This window comes from Megalops cyprinoides, chromosome 16 (assembly GCF_013368585.1).
Source record: "Megalops cyprinoides isolate fMegCyp1 chromosome 16, fMegCyp1.pri, whole genome shotgun sequence".
NCBI classification, from domain to species: domain Eukaryota; kingdom Metazoa; phylum Chordata; class Actinopteri; order Elopiformes; family Megalopidae; genus Megalops; species Megalops cyprinoides.
In genome coordinates, this window is record NC_050598.1 from 4,504,354 (window position 1) to 4,521,483 (window position 17,130).

The following is a 17,130-nucleotide window of genomic DNA, read 5'->3' on the forward strand; positions in this document are numbered from 1 at the left end:
AGCCTTCTCAACAAACAGGAAATGCCCCCTTTTCCAACTCTAGGCATCCTGCTCCCTCTGTGGGTTTGCAGAATTCAACACAACATTCAGATCAAGTACAAAAAAACTCCCTAAAGACATTAAAAAAACATCTAACAGGACAAATAAATATTGGCTTCTATAAATAATGCCTTTTAAGGAATGGTAGCAGAAAGTATACAAAATATAAAAAATAAAAGACAAATGAAAAAAAAAGTGCCCTTCTAGTGCATTTCTCAATAATGAACAGATTTTTAACAAAGCTTTCGACAGACTCCAGCTCACATCGCCTCCAAGGTGACCATGGGTCTGAAAAAGGGGGTCTACCTTGGTTTAGGAGCTGATGAGTCCAACCAACAAAATGGTGCTCAAAGTTTCACGTGTCTGAGACTTTCAGCTGTAGCCTCTTTCCAGAACTGGAGAGGCAGTCTTGAATGACATGAATAACGGCAGACGCAGCTTGCTCAACATCACAGTTTGGTTGACAACGCAGATCTTCACAGAAGTCATCTCTGATGAGCATGAGTGTTCCATGAAACAGTCCTCAGTCCCTCAGGGGGAATGCGCGGCTCAACACCACCTCCATTCTGCCTCCGCCCAGCTGGCACACCTCCAGTACGCATACCAGCCTCTGATTGGTCAACTGCGTCGCCATGGCAATCAGGTCAGCTTTGAAAGCAGTGTGGAGCAGGGTGCGGAGAGAGACAACTTAAAGTCAGTATTACAGCCCAACTGGATACATTATCTAGACACAAAGTAAAAATGAGAAATGTATCTGATTTCATACTGGTTTGCAGCCCCAGAGACATCTGACAGTTTTTTGTGTTGAACTACATATCCCAGCATACAGTGTGCAGGCAGTCCCTGCTTTCATGACAAATTGCATTCTGCCCTGCCTGCACCTCAGCCTTGCAGAGCAACCCACCAGCCTGCCCAAAAGCATGTGTGCTGTGCTAATCAGGCATGGAGGCATAATGTGGGAAACATGACAATCACAGCTGACATTCACATGTGGAGTTTGGTTTGGGAGACGTCCAATTGTGTGAAGTTGCTACGAGGTACTCACAGGGTGCAGGAGGGGGCGTGGAGGGGGAGAAGCCCCCGTGGGACAGGATGGCCTCCCAGCTGTTGCTGTGTGGGTGGGGATGGGGGCTCCAGTGTAGGTTCCCAGGGGAGGCAGGTAGAAAGAGGGCGTTGATCAAGATGCCGTCAGTAAGAGCTGCAGAGGGAGAGAAAGAGAGGAAGGAGGGAGAGAAATGGAAAGAGAATGGAGGGAGAAGGAGGAAGGGAAACAGAAGGAGAGAGAGATAATGACAGAATGAGAAAAGGAGAGAGAGGAAGAGAGGAAGATTAAGAGAGGGACAAAGGGAGGGAGGGTTGAGGAAAAAAAGAGAAAGGAAGACAATGAATTGAGGGAGAAAGCAGAGGAGTGGCCATCAGAAAAGAAATGGTGGATTTGGAGGAGAGACAGAAAACGCAGGGGTGAAGGAAAAGAGAACAAGTACAAGAAAGGAGACAGAAGGAAAGGGGTAGAGGAATCAATACAGTCTACTATTAGTTGCATTCTAACACTGGGCACCAGGGAGGGAGGGAGAGTCAAAACGCACAATGGTGCATTTTGTCCTCCTCCAGGGTGAGGGTGAAGCCCTGGTGTTTTACAGGACTCCACTGTGGTAGCACCAGGACAGGATGAAAAGCAGGCACACACAGATTCTGCTTTGCCTGCTTTCCATCCAGGACCTGCTTGCATTTTCATTCATTGGTTTATAGTGTCTAAACACATATAGAATACAATACCCACACGCATGAGGAATCGGTTGGCCTAATTATCCCACCAGGCCATCTGCTTTCTTTCCTTCAAATCTGCTCTGCTTATCCTGCAATTTCCCCCATTTCCCTTACACCACCAGCTATGGTGCCCAACCAATCAGAGTGCTGGTATTACAGCTCCTCCGATACCGCAACACTGCAGAAATCAAGAGCTGGAAGCAGTCACAATCCAATTCTACTCCACTCAAGCACAATACATTACTTGCATTCTAATTTTGTATATATTTTGAGTAAAACATCAAAATATTGACACTGGATTTGAGTACAGGTTCTTCTGGAAGGGGCGGCTACCTCTGAGGGAAAGGGTGTAGTGGCCGCTGTAGCAGTTGGCGAGGGCGAAGGTGTCCAGCTTCCTTTTGGGGAGGGTCTCCTGCAGACGGCCCGGCTGGAGCCCCACGGCCGCGGCCTGGACCGCTCTCCGCTGCGGGCAGAATTGGCGCGGCAGCGTTTCACCCGCCGCCCGTGCCAAGCCCAGCTGGGACCTGCGGGGGGAGAGGGGGCTGGTGGTGGCCGTGACGAAGCTCAGGGTCTCATCGTCTTCGTCATCATCACTGTCGCTCTCCTCCTCCTCCTCGTTCCTCTCCAGGAATTCCATCGAGGCTTCCCACAGACTGAAATCTTACAGTAATAAAAAGGGGAGGGGCACTTTTTAATAATATTCTTCTGTTTGTATGCCAATTGCCTTACACATTACATGCTGTATCTACATTAATTCCACCACGGCGTGACAAGATTCCCAAATCCAACAAGTGAAAATCAAAGGAGTTCGTACCTGAATATTTATACCATGTATTTATGCCTGTGGAAACTTTCCAGAAAGAGCTGCCTTATTGCGTGAAATGCGTTTCCTACAGGAGGCAGAAGGCTGAGAATCGCAGGCTGTGATGGTAATGGTAATGATGATATTGACAGGGGCGGGATGGCGGCTCCTACCTCTATCCTCCTCTAGGTCAGCATGCTGAGGAGAGCAGAGAGGCAGGGCCAGCCTGCAGACACAGAGGAGCAGACTGAGTAAAGAGAGATGAACACCAGAAAATCACACATACACAGAAACACAGACACACATGCACGCACACACACTAGGGCTGGGCGATATAGCCGTTGCGCTATATATCGCATAGGTATTTTTAGCGCAATAACAGCTATCCCCGGTGTGTGACGTTAGGTTTATTTCCATATTGTCTTCCCTTTAGTCATACCTGATGAGGGAGCACACCTCCAGTTGGCCATGTGAAATGCTTTCGGGGAAAAAAAGGCCACTCGTATTTATTCGATGTCGATATCACAGCAACAGCACTATGCTGCTTCCATGTGGTAGACAGAAACACATGGCTACAAAGATAAAGAGTGAAAACATATGCTATGTGATTTTCAAAGCCAATAGGTAAGTCAACCAACATATAGATACAAGCGATATTTTTCTGCCCCGAAAGCATTTCACTGAACTTCGGAGATGTGCTCCCGCATCAGGTATGACTAAAGGGAAAAAATACGGGAAGAAACTTAACGCCACATACCGGGGATAGCTGTTATTGTGCTGAAAACAGCTATGCTATATATCGCAATGGCTATATTGCCCAGCCCTAATGCGTACACACACACGTACACACACACACACACACACACACACCTTTTCCTGGGGGGCTCTGCACTGTGAAACAATCTTCTCTTCGCAGATCTGCTGCTGCCTGCCAGTCCTGGCCTGCAGTGTGAGACACAGTGATAATCAGTGTGCCATACCAGGCATTTCACACATGACTGTCCAGCCACCAGCAGCTCCTCCACACCGCAGCGGCACTAAGCTTACCCTGCTCTCAGCCTGGGGGATCTGGGGCTGAGCGTGATGGAGGAGGGGGGAGAGGAGCCGATGATGGACTCCCCGCCATGATCAGGAGAGCAGGGGCTCGAGTTGGTCGGACCAGCTGGGATGGTGGAGAGAGAGAGGCTGCCTTCCTCCTGAGGGGCACAGAGGCAGGGGTGAGTGTAGGCATACACACTTCATACTCCATACATACACACTGCAAACTCCCTGCATACACACCCTCTCACCAGAGAAATGCGCTTAACATCCATATCCAGGAACAAAGAGCCAGAGGCATGTGAGCATTCCTGTAAGAACGTGTTACTGAGTGTGTCTGTTACTGAACAGCTGTACACTCTGTGGAAACTCTGTATACTGTATGTGTCACGGAACAACTGCAGACTAAAAAAAATTATATACAGTGCCTTCCATGTTTACCAACCTCTCTGATGCCTCTCTCCATTTACATTCTACTGTCAGTCCTGTCAATCTCTACCTCATTTTCTCTTTCTCTGTTTCTCCCTCTCACTGCCCTTCTCTCCTTCTATCCTTCTCTGTTTTCCTCTCCATCTCTTTCTTTACCTCTCCTCCTCCTGTTTCTGTCTCTCTCCCTCATCTCTCTCCTCCTCCCCACCTGCCCCTCTACATTTCTCTCTCACCTCCCTCTCTTTAACTCTCCCTGCAGCAACTACTGACAGCATCTTAATTATCCATCTCACTGGGTTCCCAGAGAACTTTCTAAAAATCCTTTAAGAGTATATCTTTGTATATTTAAATTTGTGTGGGTGGGTGCACAGGTGGTCCAATACATGTATGTACTCGTGTGTGTCTGTGTGTACATGTGTAGATGAATGCCTCCGAGGTTGGGTGCTTCTTTGTGTGCATGTTGGTGCATGTACGTGTATCTATTTGGATGCATGTTTGGTCAGGTGTGTGTGTGTGTGTGTGTAGACACAGGAGTTCCTTACCTCTCCAGCCACAGTGTATGACACTGCGGTGATGGTGGCCTGGATGGCGAACATGCGGCTCTCTCTGTACTGCAGCTTCTCAGCCTCCCTCCTCAGCTCCGCTCCACTAACCAGGCCCGGCTCCCCTGCAGGGAACACACTGCCCTCACACACTTAAACCCCCCACACACTCTGCCCTGCTCAAAACCCCCACACATTCTGCCCCGCTCCAAACCCCCACACTCTCTGCCCTGCACAAAACCCCCACACTCTCTGCCCTGCACAAAACCCCCACACACTCTGCCCTGCTCCAAACCCTCTCACACACTCAAGGAGTCAGGGAATAATAAATTGATGTTTCACAATTTGTATGCACTTCCTAATTTGGGAGGCAGAAACATTAAGTATTTACAGTAAGACTACTCATTTAATTCTGGGCTTATATAAGATTCTGAGAATATATGACAAATTCAGAACTTTTTTAGTGTTCATGTTTAGGTATATACACACACACATATATACATAGATTAAAGCATGAATAATGTCTACCTCACTGTATCTAATGTGGAGAAGCACTGATGTGATTAGGGACTACTCTGCAGGTAATTTCTCACCTTTTCTGTTTTTCATGTACCTCTCCAGGGAGACAGGGAGTGGTGGATAGCTGAAGAATCCACCAATCACTGCCCTGCCAAGTACCTGGTTCTCGTCCACCGTCTGCAGCCATTGGATGAATTGCCTCACTGGGTGGAGTCGTCTGTAGGGCATGGTTGAGTGATGGCCTGAACCTAAATTAGGGCATTACAGTATAAGTACCATCCTCTGCGCTCACAAAAATGAGCAGGTTCAGCACCACGTAATGAGCACACATGATTGCTGGCTCCGACTGCCCTAAAATTTAGCCTCACACCATTTCAACCACTTTTAGATCCAGACTTCAGTATACATCAGAAGAGAGACAGACAGGGTTAATCAGACCAGATGCAGATGCAGATGCAGACATTAAAACTGAAACTCTTCAGCTCATATTCTTCACCCTCTCATACAGCTCCTTCTTCAGCAGACAGGCATCTCCTGGTGAAAAGCATCATCCATTCCTCAGCTGTGATTTTAGTCAACAATGAGTTTGTTTGAATTCGGCCGCCATTTTTAGAATTCCTGGCAATCATTGTTCCGTGAAACACCTACTGTATATTTTCAGGCAGATAGTGAAACAAAGCTTTGTGGCTTGTGATGGCTCATTCAAAGGGCAAAGTTATTTTTCCAAGCAAAGACCCTGCTCAGTCAAAAATTAGAAACCACAGACCTACAAATGAAAGCAGACTGGCATATTAAGGTCTTAGAATCAGCGAATGATTCAGTTCAGTTTCAGGTGCAAGTTTCTATTTAAAAAAAACTATATATATTACAGCTGTATATTTTTGTTATTTTCTATATATTATTTATGTATAATTATCACATATATCATAAATCTCTTCCCTGAGATATTTATCCAATAGGCAATACACTTTTAGGGGAAAAATATATACATACCGTTTCCTGAAATTTATAAGTATATTTACAAGAACCAGCTGTAATGCTTACATTATAAATTTGGGACTGAAAATAAGTATGTATGGGATAGGCTTTTTCCAAAGTCACTACTCGTATATGCAGCAGAGGAAGTTTAACTTCAGGCTGCTTCATTGGGTTCTTGCTGTTCTTGTGCTTGTTCTAAGTGGTTGGAATGCTTTGGTGCAGTATGTACAATATACATATTATAGGTCAGAGATATATAAATTATCAATTATTGATGATGACAATTGTTACCAGTTGTTTTGGTCACACAATTATGTGAAAATTGCTTTGGAAATACTGTGTATCTGTGTGGTCATGCAGATAAAGACTGTTTTAATTTGAATTTACCATGCTACTCCAGATTTTTGCCAGCCATCCCTGTGACTCTCACCTGTGCAGTACACCTGTGTGAGGCTGGTGTTGGTCAGGTACTGGAAGGACGAGGGCCTGTCTGGAGCAGTCCTCACCAGCTGGAGGTTGGTGCACACCAGGATTGACACTGCAGGGAAACATGGGACACAAGGCTGGACCCAGAGCTGCTGCAAGATGGACAGTGGGGGGAACTCATCCGCACATTCACCACCACTTCAGTCCCAGCAAACAGTAGACTGCCTTTCAGAATGAGGCAGTTACATGCCTCTAATTACATTACATTACTGTCGTTTAGCAGATGCTCTTCTCCTGAACAACTTACATAGGTTAGAATTTTACATGTTATCCATTTATACAATTTCTGTATATATGTTAAGTACTTTGCCCAAGGGTACAGCAGCAGTGCCCCTCCAGGGAATCAAACCAGCAACCTTGCAGTCACAAGCCCTGCTCCTCGCCACTATGCTACATTGCCACCCTATTCTGGAGCAAATCAACTGTAAATGAATGAAAAGCTTAACTACAACATTAGACTGTCATATCTGACAAAATCTGTGTACAAAAGGAAAGATGCCCAAGGTGGAAAAAAGCTTTTCATTTGTTTTACACATGGTCTTACATGGATGTATGACAGAATGTATCTCTGGCTGAGAAGTGGAGAAAAGCTTGACCAAGATTGGCTGGTTTGTGGTCCCATCCTCCAATCGCAGCCATCGGTACTCCCATAAATCCATCCCCTGGCTATCTGTACATAGACAACAGAACGGACAAATTTGTGTCTAATTTCTCTACCATCAGTTTCATTTAATTCCTTTATGAGAATTTATATTTTCAGCTCCAGACCCTGAAAATGCGGTTCATTTCCTTCAGAATTTCCTTCATTTCCTCTCTCTCTCTCTCTCTCTCTCTCTCGACCTCACCCTTTCGCCTGGTGCGTTCTGCTCGCCCAACAAACACCACCAGACCGATGACATCACAGGTGGCCCCCAGGGGACAGCTTAGAATGTCCTTCCTGTAAAGACAAACCCATGTGTTCACCCAAGTGTAAGGGTTACGATGGCAGAATTACCATACATACAGCAGAAGGAGAAAGGGAGATTTATAATGACAGAATTACTGTACCCACAGTAGTAGGTGTAAGAGGAGAAGCTAATGACAGAGTTAGCATTCCAACAGTAGTAGCTGTTACAGATGTTGATAATGACAGAACTACCGTACCCACTGTAGAATGTGTAAGAAGGGCGTGGTAGCTGCCATTGTGGAAGGACATCCTTCTTTGGGATCACAGAGATGTTGGCTGAGGGATTCCTGGAGTTCAGGCTGATCTCTGCGGAGCAGAGGCCAGGGGAGAGTGTTCAGAACCATCCAAAATATCACATCACACATTAAAGTCATGCATTACATCACACAATATTTTACACACTTACAGTGTACTAGAGTGCAAAACTAATTACACACACTAGACTCCAGATATATAATTATTTCAATTTCACTTGAATCCAATTTTGACAACTCAATTAACATGCTTCATAATCCAAAAGAAATCACTATGCTTCTGGACCAAGCAGAGTGTATGATCATCTCTTCTTTTTTATAATAAAAAGGCCATGACTGCAAGTGACTGGTGGCTTGTAGGCATGGCCAGGGCAGGATTACCGACCAGGCAAGCAGGGCACATGCCCTGGGCACAGGGCTCCCAGGGGCCCCCAAGTGTTGAACCCCCCCCATAAATGTAATAAAGGGTCCCATAGTCCCACCCCAACCACCCCTCTTGAACAGCACAGGGGCCCCTCAACGTTCAGTCTTTAATTGTTTCATCTATCTGCATCTAATAGAGAGCCCCATCCTCCCACCCTAACCACCACTCTGGAAAAGCACACAGGGCACCAAACTTTCACATTTTGTTTATTTAATGGTCAGCTATCTACATAGCTAGGACGGTCAGCTATCTACACATCTACATAGGGGGATCACTTGGAACAAGTGACCATAGTGTAGTTACATTTGAAGTTATTTGGCAAGTTAAGTCTGCATTCTCCAATGCTAGAGTTTTCAACTTTAGACGAGCTGACTTTATTAAGATTATACACAGAATATAAACTGGGTACCTCTTCTAGATGGTAAAACTATGAAAGAAATGTGGTGCATATTTAAAACGATTATTCTGGAAGTACCGCATGAGAGGTTCGTATTGAAAATGAAATCTGCAGAAATGACAGGAGCTATCACTGAGTGGGTTTGAAGTTGGTTGTCTAGTAGAAAGCAGACTGTAACTGTGGAAGGAATTGTATCAGAGCAGAGTCCTGTACAAAGTGGAGTCCCGCAGGGATCGGTGTTGGGGCCTTTGCTATTCCTTATATACATAAATGAATCTGATGCAGAGGTTAGTAGTAAAATAGTAAAATTTGCAGATGATACAAAATTAGGGGGTCTAAGCCAACAGTATAGAATCAACTAAGGTAATACAGGAAGACCTAAAGAGCATCCAAAAGTGGACAGAAGTCTTACATGTGGGAAATAAGAACCTTAAACAAGACTACTTCATGGTGGGAAAAAAACTAGAATGTGCTCAGTTTTAAAAATATTTGGGAGTAGTAGTTGACCCAAGCTTAACAGGATCTAGGCAGTGTGCTGTAGCAGTAAAAAAGGCCGACAGGATGCTGGGATATATAGGCAAAAGTATTGAGTTTAAATCTAAGGCGGTTATATTGAAATTATACAATGCTTTAGTCAGACCTCACTTGGAATACTGTGTGCAGTTCTGGGCAGCGCACTATAAGAAAGATATTGAGGTTCTTGAAAAAGTTCAAAGAAGGGCAACTAAATTAGTTCCTGGCATGAAATATAAAAGCTACGAGGAAAGACTCAAGTTACTTAACCTATTTAGACTTAGCAAGAGGAGGCTTTGGGGTGATTTAATTGAGGTTTTTAAATTCATAAAAGGACTCAATAAGGTTAACTACAATACATTTTTAGGGTGAGTTCAGTCTGTAGAACAAGAGGACATAAATGGAAACTTGTTAAGAGTAAGTTCCGCACTAATATAAGGAAACATTATTTTACACAAAGAGTTATCAATACATGGAATAGGTTGCCAGGTCATGTAGTTAGGGCAGAGACCCTTGCTGTGTTCAAGTCCAGACTTGATGCAGTCTTGGATACTCTTTAATTGTAATGGCGAGCTTAGTTGGGCCAAATGGCCTGTTCTCATCATATGTTCTTATGTACATCTAACCATGTAACATGCCTTATCAGTCAAAAGCAAGTGATTTTTAAGCTAGCACTGCAACCTGTTTTGTGTGAGGGTGCAGACTATTTTGCCAAATTACTTTGGACCTCACAATGAATATGGGCAACTGGATATTTTCTTACTCCAGGGCTTCTGATTTATCCTGCCTTTTGAGTTAACATTAGCTAGCATCATGGATTAGCTAGATTAGCAATGGCATCGTATAAGCATAAGAATTGACACTGAGATGTAACTAGCAAGTAGTTATTTGCTAAAAAAAAATTGAGAACTTGTCAGCATACTGATTTGTTATAAAACAGTCAATATTTGCAATGTTGATAGATAATTTTTCTCACAATTTCTACATTTAACATTCATTCTGAACAAATTGTGTTGAAATTCTCTGTTAGAAGTGAATCGGACAGAACTCCTTCCAAATTGCTAAAAATACTAATCAAAAATGGCCTCCAGTCAATGTTCCCCAATGTCTTCGTCCCTTTCAGGCTTTTGCTCACCCTACCCTTGACAAACTGTGAGGGAGAATGGTCCTTTTCACAGATGGCACGCATCAAGGGTGAATTTAGGCCCACCATGGGGCAGCATCGACTTAGCTCTCTTTGTCTGATGGCCATAGAATCTGAGCTTGTCAGGGAGCTGGACTGTAATGATGTAATTGATGAGTTTGCAAGGAGGAAATCGAGGAAGAAGCTTTTAGCTTAAATAGCCAATATTAATTTACAATAATTTATAATTTATAATTAATCTTTTAATGCACAAGCATTTTACGTTTGTAAACAGGAGCTGCTGTAGCCTATGCCTGTGTTTTGTACGCCAGCGCACACGTTTACCTGTCCTGTGTAAGTACACATTGAAACATATGTAACGTAATAAATATTGATTGATCTGGAGGAAGTCGCCTTTTTAATATAGCATTCTGCATCCTTACGTTCCATGTGTAGTACTGTCACTTTCTTTGTCACGTTTTTTACGGAGGGGTGACTCGGCAATAGGTGTAAATAAAGACCTCATCACACTGCAATGCCAAACATTATGTGAGGCTTACACGATCTTATTAAATCTTGATGTTAGCCTAAATCGCTACAAACGCTAACGTTCACAGTCATCACCAGTTCACAGTAAGTCAGTCATCACCATGGCGACGTGCACATGACTGAGGTCATGCTGACCTCAGTCAGGAAGCTCGGTGAAGCTCGGTATTACGGTTTTTCAACTCCAGTATGTAAATGCTAGGTCTACATAAGAACGAACTAGCAGTCGCAGGTGTGCAGCCATCATTGCATGCGCTTTACGTACATGATTACACATTAGGGGGGCTCATTACATTTGTGCCCCAGGGCCCCATGGTCCTATTATCCGGCCCTGGGCATGGCCACAAGCTCTGATACAGTTGTTTCACAATCATGCATTCTATACTTACACCACCAGGGGCCTCCACTGGGGAGGTAATAAGCTAGGCTGCCGCAAAAGTGTGAGTAATTAGTGTAAATTTGAAATGTAACCTAATCATCAGAACTGCTTCACGTCCACAAAACAATGGATGTTACATGTACAGTTGCCATTAAAACCTTCAGCAAAATCACCCTAAGGTGACTCAAAGGACGGCAATTGCAATCTGCAACTCAATTGTACACCAAATCTGAAAAGCACCACTATTAAATTTGAGGCATTTATCTGCGAATTCCCATCCTCAGAACCTTGGTCATGCTCAACAGAGTTTGTCAGCAAACACATAATTAATGGAAAAGACTATTTGGCCGTTGACTACAGTATGTGTATTTCCAAAGACTTGATGATTCCAGCAAATGGCAAAGAAAAAAAGACAGACAGATACTATCCTCTGAAATGCAGTAACAGAGAAGGCCATGGAAATCTACAGGACCTCTAAATTTCTGAGTACCACATATTGTTAACAAACCAAAAGAACAATGCAAGTAATGCATATGGCTTATGTTTAAAGATAATGTTTTGATATGATAATGATAATATGTATATATTTTTATCTATTTTGAATCTGGTGTGGCTTTCACACCAATCATCACAGTGGCTCCTCTATTCCTGGCACAACGGTTGTTAACTGCAGGAATGGACTGCCAGACCACCAATTCAGGAAATAAACATACGGCCCTGTGGCGGAATGGGTCACCCACTGACAGCTGGCTCAACAAACCAGTCAGTCAAAAAAGACCTTGTTTGCTATGCTGTTTCAAACCTGACCTTTTTGGTAACATGCTGCAGAATGTGAAAAGTTGGAATGTTATTTCTCAGATTCAAATGCACTGCGCAGAGAGAGAGACAGATAGTGTGTGTGAGAGAGAGACAGAGAGAGAAAAAGAGAGAAAGGCACAGGCAGAGGCCACCGTACCAATGTCATCCTGCTCGTTCTCTCCCATCCTGCTGTTGTAGCTCTCCTTCACCCTGTAGCGGGCCAGCCTCAACACCACCCCTGGGTGGACACAGCGGTACCAGTCCATGCAGACACTGTTCCACAGGACTACGGTGGCACGGCCTGACCAGTCCGCCACCTCCAGAATTGCCTGGGGGAGACGAAGCGGGTGGAGGATGGGAGAGAGAGGAGAGCCAAGGGAGGAGAAGGCACAGAAGAAAGGGAGGAAGTGACATCAGATCAAAACGCAATGATGGCCTTTGTATCAGACCGAGCATCTAATAACAGAATGCGACCAACATCCAAGCACACCAATTAGGGGGACCTGAGTGATGCCAAAAATACTGAATGGAGGCTGGGACCTTGTAGGGGCTCTTGCAGTTCCGCTCTGCCCTGCCGTAATAGAAGAGCCGGGACTTCTGCAGAATCTGGACCACCAGAACCCCCCTGATGACCCGGGACCGAGAGAGGAATCCCTGTCTGACTTCCTGCAGGGTGACTGTTGCCTGTAGGTCTGCACCGCGGGCAGGCGGGCGGGCGGGCGGACGAGAGAGAGAGAGAGAGAGAGATTATTAAATGCTGCCATTACTGTCACTATTACCATTATAAACAGTATTTCTGTTGTTAATATTTCCCTTTCTTTTACTCTCTTTTCATTATTTACACACTTTGGAGAAACACGCCCTATGTTAGTGCCAAAACTTGAATTTTAAACTTGGATGTGACAGAAGGATTACTTAAAGATTATTAAAGATTATTTATCACCTATATAGTAAAGATTCCAGCTACTGTTGTGTTGTGTATTTTCCATTTGTAGTCCTGTTTGGCCAATAACACACATCTCTAAAATCATGCCAGTAAACATCAAATTGGATCTGATAAAGTGAATGAGAGGGAAAAAGGCTGCACTAAAATACAAAAGTTAGAGTAAGACAAATTACAACACACCAGAACCAAAAATACATTTCCCATTCGGACGCACACTCAAAAGCACAAGAGGGATTTGCCTGCTACAGGGCCCTAAAAAGACAGCAAGCCATATTACATTACCAAACCGCACTAAATGATAGAAAACTGAGAAATATCTTCACGAAGTGCAGGCTTCGTGGCACAGTTTGGCCAGAGACACAGGCAGACCTGGCAGACCTGGCAGCCCGGAGCGGATGGGCTGTGCTGACCGCCGTCCGCTTCGCGGAGTCGATACAGAACCGCACTTTCTCTCACGTCAGACATACAACCAAATAACTAACAACGTCTTCCAGCAAATGGTTTGCCTGCGGCCAAATTTACCAAATTTGAACACTGGAAAAACTGCCCATCCTTGCTGAGGATGCTACCTGACGGACAGTAACCGCACATTTCACAAAATGAAAACACGTGAAAAAATAGGAACAGGTGACAGATTTTCATGTTGCAGCGCTTTATATCCATTCCTGTTCTTTCTTACTTGGTTTGCTGCGTTTTGTTTCACGGTGAGCGACTCTAAACGTCGTGTTATTGTGGAACTGCAGGCTAAGATTTAATGCTTTGTCAATGTACTGAGTAGCATTTCATGGAAACAAAGTACTCCGCACTTGAGAGCTTTGGTATTTAGCAAGGCAGTACGTCTTTTTGAGTTAACATCGCTTTTCCAGTGCTACGTGCGATGATCGGAAGCAGTTAAAAATCCAGGTTAATAATGGGATAATGTTATGGCCACTTACTAACAACGAGGCAAGCATACCGTACAATTAAGGGTCTCATCTCAGTGTATGATGCTATTAGCCGGTCCTTATTTTCATCTCCAATGTAATACATGGTGAATCAGCTGTGTTAGCCTGCTTGCCACCAAAACAATTACCTCAGCTTATCATATCAGAACAATAACGGTGCAACAATACAACAACACACAACAGCTAAACATCGCATTTCTGCAGGACAGACCTTCGGTGCCTTCCCCGGAGTCCGATTCTGAGCTGTCGCTGCCGCCGCCGCTGCCAGGCGGTGGAGTGTCCCTCCACATCTCGCCGAGATAATCGTGGTTATTCCACAGCGGCAGGTAGGAGCTTCTCTGCGCCCGCAGCGGAAGGAGGCTGGGTTGGTCGTCCCCCTGAAGACCGAACCACGGCAGGGCGTCCAGGTCGATCCCGCAGAACGCCTCCAGACCCGCGTCGTCCCCCGCGTCCGCGTCCACTTCCAGGCTCACCACGCGGTAGGCGGGACAGCCGTCTCCATCGATTCCGTCCTCCGCCTCGGCGACACTGGAAAACGTGACGTTTCTGAGCTGGCAGCCGCACCGCAGATCGTTCCTCTCCACTAACGGGTTCAGACTCGGGTGGATGGTCACCCGCAGTCTGCAGTCGCCGTCGCTCACTGTAGCATCGTAAAGGCTGTCAGAAGCATGAATCGCTTCCGGGAAAAATATTCCAAACCCCAGGTCTTTGACGTAGCGGTCAAGGGAAATTAAATAGAGAGGCTCCCGACACGTTTTGGCACTTTCAGAACGAGGGTGTCCGCCGTTTGGCCAGGAGATGGTGCGTTGCAAGATGCAACCTGCACGGCGGGCAACTGTGGCTGCCATCTTGGCCTAGACGATAACATTGCGGAGCACTGTGGGAGAATCTCTGTGGCGTGTGTGCTTCTGTGTGTTCGCGCGAATCAATTCTACGAAGGACACAAAGGGCGCATGTGTTTGTTCACACGGGTAAGCGCTGCGCAGGACGCAACAGGAATGACAGTTGCAGTTTCAGTGCTGTTGAATTTGGCCTTTTATCCGTGTCGTAAAAGATGCGTGCATCCAATGTGTGTATTTACTACTATTTATAATCGGCACCCGCCAATTACAAACATTGTTTGCGATTAAAAAACACACGTTCCAATGCAGAAAAATATTGGTCAATATCAGATATTTCTAACATATGTCAAAATGTGACCTTTTAATTATAGCTACTTTCATGTACTCTATATATATATATATATATATATATATATATATATATATATATATATATATATATATATATGACATGAATATGTTGTAAAATCTACAAAATATGTACTTGCTTCTGCAGTGAACCATATGCCTTGATATGTGCATAAAATAACATCAGCGCGAAAAATTACTTCATGTGAGCTTTTGACATTTTGTGTGAGATGTAATCTGATACTTAGCGCTCTCTGAGCTATATGCTAAACATACAGGCTACCATAAGGCAGCCTCACTTCATCTTAAATGTACACGTTCTGTTTCTTACTTTTTATACAGAAAGTTGGTGCAAATTGATTAATATATTAACAGATTTTTAAAAGAGCACTTGCTGAATAAGAGCAAGAGTAGCTATAATCAGCATGTCTAAGGACACAAATGTAAAACAAAATTCTACTGCAGAATTTGCCGTACCTAAAACGTTTTTTAAAATTAAGATGACTGCTTTACGAATGATAAATGTTATCTTCACTTTGATCCCCTTCCTCTCCAAGATGCCAGTTTTTTTAAATCTCAGGGCAATATCTGTCCCTCTCTGTATGTGTGCGTTAGTTACAGAGCAGGTGGGTTTCGCTCTGGCCGCTGCAATAATTTGCTGTTGTAATGATTTGCATACCATTAGGCTGCCTTGGACTTTGCTCTTCCTGGTGTTTTTAGGCATGTAGGCTACTACATATACATCTACATATTCACCACAAGAGGACGTTATGAGGCCACTTCAGTTGATATTGCAAACCACTTATTATGAGGGACCCAGGGGACACACACTCCTGCTAGAGATTATTTATGAAATCCATAGACTGTGTACGTGTTTGCCATTACGTCAAATTAATGTGTTACAACATTTTCTGTATGGGCAATAGGAAAGCGCCATTGACAATTGGATTCGAATGAATTTTCTGTTTCATTTGGATGCTGGAGCAACCATGTTTTTATGTTCCATAAAACTACTAAAGCACAGGCGTTTAAACACAGGACATCATGGACAACCTCAAAATTTAGAACTGACTTTTTTTTTTTTTAACCAAAGGGCCATTCAACAGACATCGGCTATACACACTGCAGTCACAGTATGTTCAATTTCCAAGCCTCTATAGTTTGTGAACCACATGAAACACACAGCCCATTTGCTTTAATTTAATTATTCATTATAATATGCTTGTGGAGAAGTTGGCTGATACATCTCACAAAAGTGAGCACAAAGAGCAAATATAAAAAAAAACAAATGTCAACAAATAAAGGAAACCAGTCTGAGCACATAGTCAGCTGAAGAAAGCGAGTGCTTCCTCTCTGGTCACACACCTGTATTTCATACGCCCCCGTGGCTCATTAACCAATGGGCCAGCTTGCACAAACAAAGACAATTACAATGGATAATTAAACAATTAACCTGTTTAAATGAAATTGATGTGAAACAAGCTCAATTATTAAGGTAGGAAACAAAAAGACAACAATCCTTAAATATTTAACAAAGTGACAATTTCACAAACTGTTTTGGGGGAAAGGTGAAGGTTCTGCTTCACAGTGCTGTAATTATTCATAACATGGAGCCATCTCAGATCTTTCATCATTTACACAAGTGCCTTTACCTTGGGCAAATCGTTGCTTTCAATGTCACGATTAAACCAAACCCATGAAAGGAAATGCTGGGATGACAGTGGAGTGCGCTTTAAACCTTTTATTTGGATAAATACAATTCATTTGTCCCCCTGATGTGCTAATACAGTCAGTCATAAACATCGTTGTGATTATAAATTAATCTGTGGTTTTAATCTCGTAGACGGAGCCCGCCCTGCAGCCCAGCTGTCAAGTGCATAAATTTCTTTTTTTGGAGATAAAATGCTTCTATTTTTTCCCACAATTGGTATATAATATCAAAATACAGGCCAGTATGAAATTACATTCACAACCCCTCCCTTTCAACGTCACCCCCCTTTCCAAAGATCCCGGGGTTCGGGGTTCCATTCTAAATAGTAGCTTCCCCAAATCTTATATCATTAACCATTG

General features: G+C 44.0%; 1 protein-coding gene across 2 annotated transcripts; it reads right to left on the minus strand.

Annotated features, from left to right (window-relative positions):
- On the minus strand, positions 1 to 14,727 carry si:ch73-71d17.2 (RPA-related protein RADX). 2 transcript variants are annotated; one of them, XM_036548366.1, is made up of 15 exons: positions 14,082 to 14,727; positions 12,521 to 12,672; positions 12,138 to 12,309; positions 7,744 to 7,852; positions 7,446 to 7,537; positions 7,145 to 7,270; positions 6,545 to 6,652; positions 5,211 to 5,384; positions 4,618 to 4,742; positions 3,656 to 3,804; positions 3,479 to 3,550; positions 2,782 to 2,834; positions 2,140 to 2,466; positions 1,085 to 1,237; positions 1 to 687 (listed from the first exon to the last, which is right to left on the minus strand). In XM_036548366.1, the coding sequence occupies exons 1-15, from the start codon at positions 14,716 to 14,718 to the stop codon at positions 563 to 565; spliced, it is 2,574 nt and encodes an 857-aa protein (XP_036404259.1). In that variant the 5' UTR covers positions 14,719 to 14,727; the 3' UTR covers positions 1 to 562. The 2 variants fall into 2 exon arrangements, with proteins under 2 accessions (XP_036404259.1, XP_036404260.1); XM_036548367.1 differs by lacking the exons at positions 1 to 687; positions 1,085 to 1,237 and having other exon boundaries at positions 2,387 to 2,466; positions 2,621 to 2,834.
- Between the last annotated feature and the right edge of the window lie 2,403 nt (positions 14,728 to 17,130).

Excerpts from the sequence above, each read along its gene's own strand:
- si:ch73-71d17.2 (XM_036548366.1), bottom strand. The coding sequence starts at position 14,718 with ATGGCAGCCACAGTTGCCCGCCGTGCAGGTTGCATCTTGCAACGCACC. Across the intron at positions 7,853-12,137 it reads GAACGAGCAGGATGACATTG|AGATCAGCCTGAACTCCAGG; the intron begins GTACGGTGGCCT and ends TCTGCTCCGCAG. Across the intron at positions 7,271-7,445 it reads AGAACGCACCAGGCGAAAGG|ATAGCCAGGGGATGGATTTA; the intron begins GTGAGGTCGAGA and ends GTCTATGTACAG.